This window comes from Condylura cristata, unplaced genomic scaffold (genome assembly GCF_000260355.1).
Source record: "Condylura cristata isolate star-nosed mole 26May11 unplaced genomic scaffold, ConCri1.0 scaffold00069, whole genome shotgun sequence".
NCBI lineage: Eukaryota > Metazoa > Chordata > Mammalia > Eulipotyphla > Talpidae > Condylura > Condylura cristata.
In genome coordinates, this window is record NW_004567170.1 from 26,566 (window position 1) to 27,429 (window position 864).

Sequence of the window (864 nt, forward strand, 5' to 3'; positions counted from 1 at the left end):
GGGGGCCTGGACGCCGGGGTGGCGCAGGGCGGCAGAAGCAGGCTGAAGCGCGAAAGGCCATCGCCACGGTGCCCCGCAGCACAGCGGCCGGACGCGGGGCAGAGCCGCAGAAGGCCGTGCCCAAGAGACGCGAAATACCCCTCACACTGCTGCGTTGGACTCTCAGCCTGGGCAGGAGAATTCCTGCTTCCACTTCTGGGAGTGCTGACAGCCGCTGGAGCAGAGGGCTTTTGTGTGCAAACGCTATTAACCATTTCCTGCCCTAACCTCGGGCCGCGGCCTGGCCCACCGGCGGACCCCTCCCGCCGCAGGCCCGCGGATCCCCGCTTCCGGGGCCTCGCTGCCCTGCCGGCGGTGGAAACCCAGAGCTACCAAGTCTGGCTGGCGCTGCCCGCGGAGGCCCCACCGGCTTCCCGTCCGCGCCGGCGCCCCGGGCCCCTGCCCAGCGCCGAGCGGAGGAAGCGGAGCGGGTGGGGAACAGCTCCCCTCACCAGAGGAGGCCCAGACCCACAGGCCACAGCAGGCTGCGCTGCCCGCGCGGGGGGCCGCCCAGTCTGGGGGCGCCAGAGGAGGAGGCCGCGGCCTGCACACAGCGGAGCCCACTCACCTGGGCGCAGTCCACAGCCCTGCCGAGGACACCCAATGGTCCCCTCTGGGCCCTGGCAAGACCAAGGGGGGACGGCCATCGGGGCTGGCAGTGGGGTCCCGCATCCTGAAGGCCAGCCTGGGCGAGGTGTAGGACACAGGCCACCCCAAGGATGAACTGGCACAGGCCCCCCACACCCACAGACGGGAAAGGGAGCTGTGGCCCCAACACATACCAGGAAGGGGAGCTGTGGCCCCCACACACACAAGGAAGGGGAG

General features: G+C 70.9%; 1 protein-coding gene across 1 annotated transcript in view; it reads right to left on the bottom strand.

The window, feature by feature from the left end:
* Positions 1-864, bottom strand: part of D2HGDH (D-2-hydroxyglutarate dehydrogenase) — a gene marked incomplete at its 3' end in the record, with an annotated part of 37,278 nt that overhangs the window by 2,008 nt on the left and 34,406 nt on the right. Inside the window, exon 5 of the mRNA XM_012734769.1 lies at positions 608-659. Within this exon, the coding sequence (XP_012590223.1) occupies positions 608-659 (52 nt within the window). The remainder of the gene's footprint in view (positions 1-607; positions 660-864) is intronic.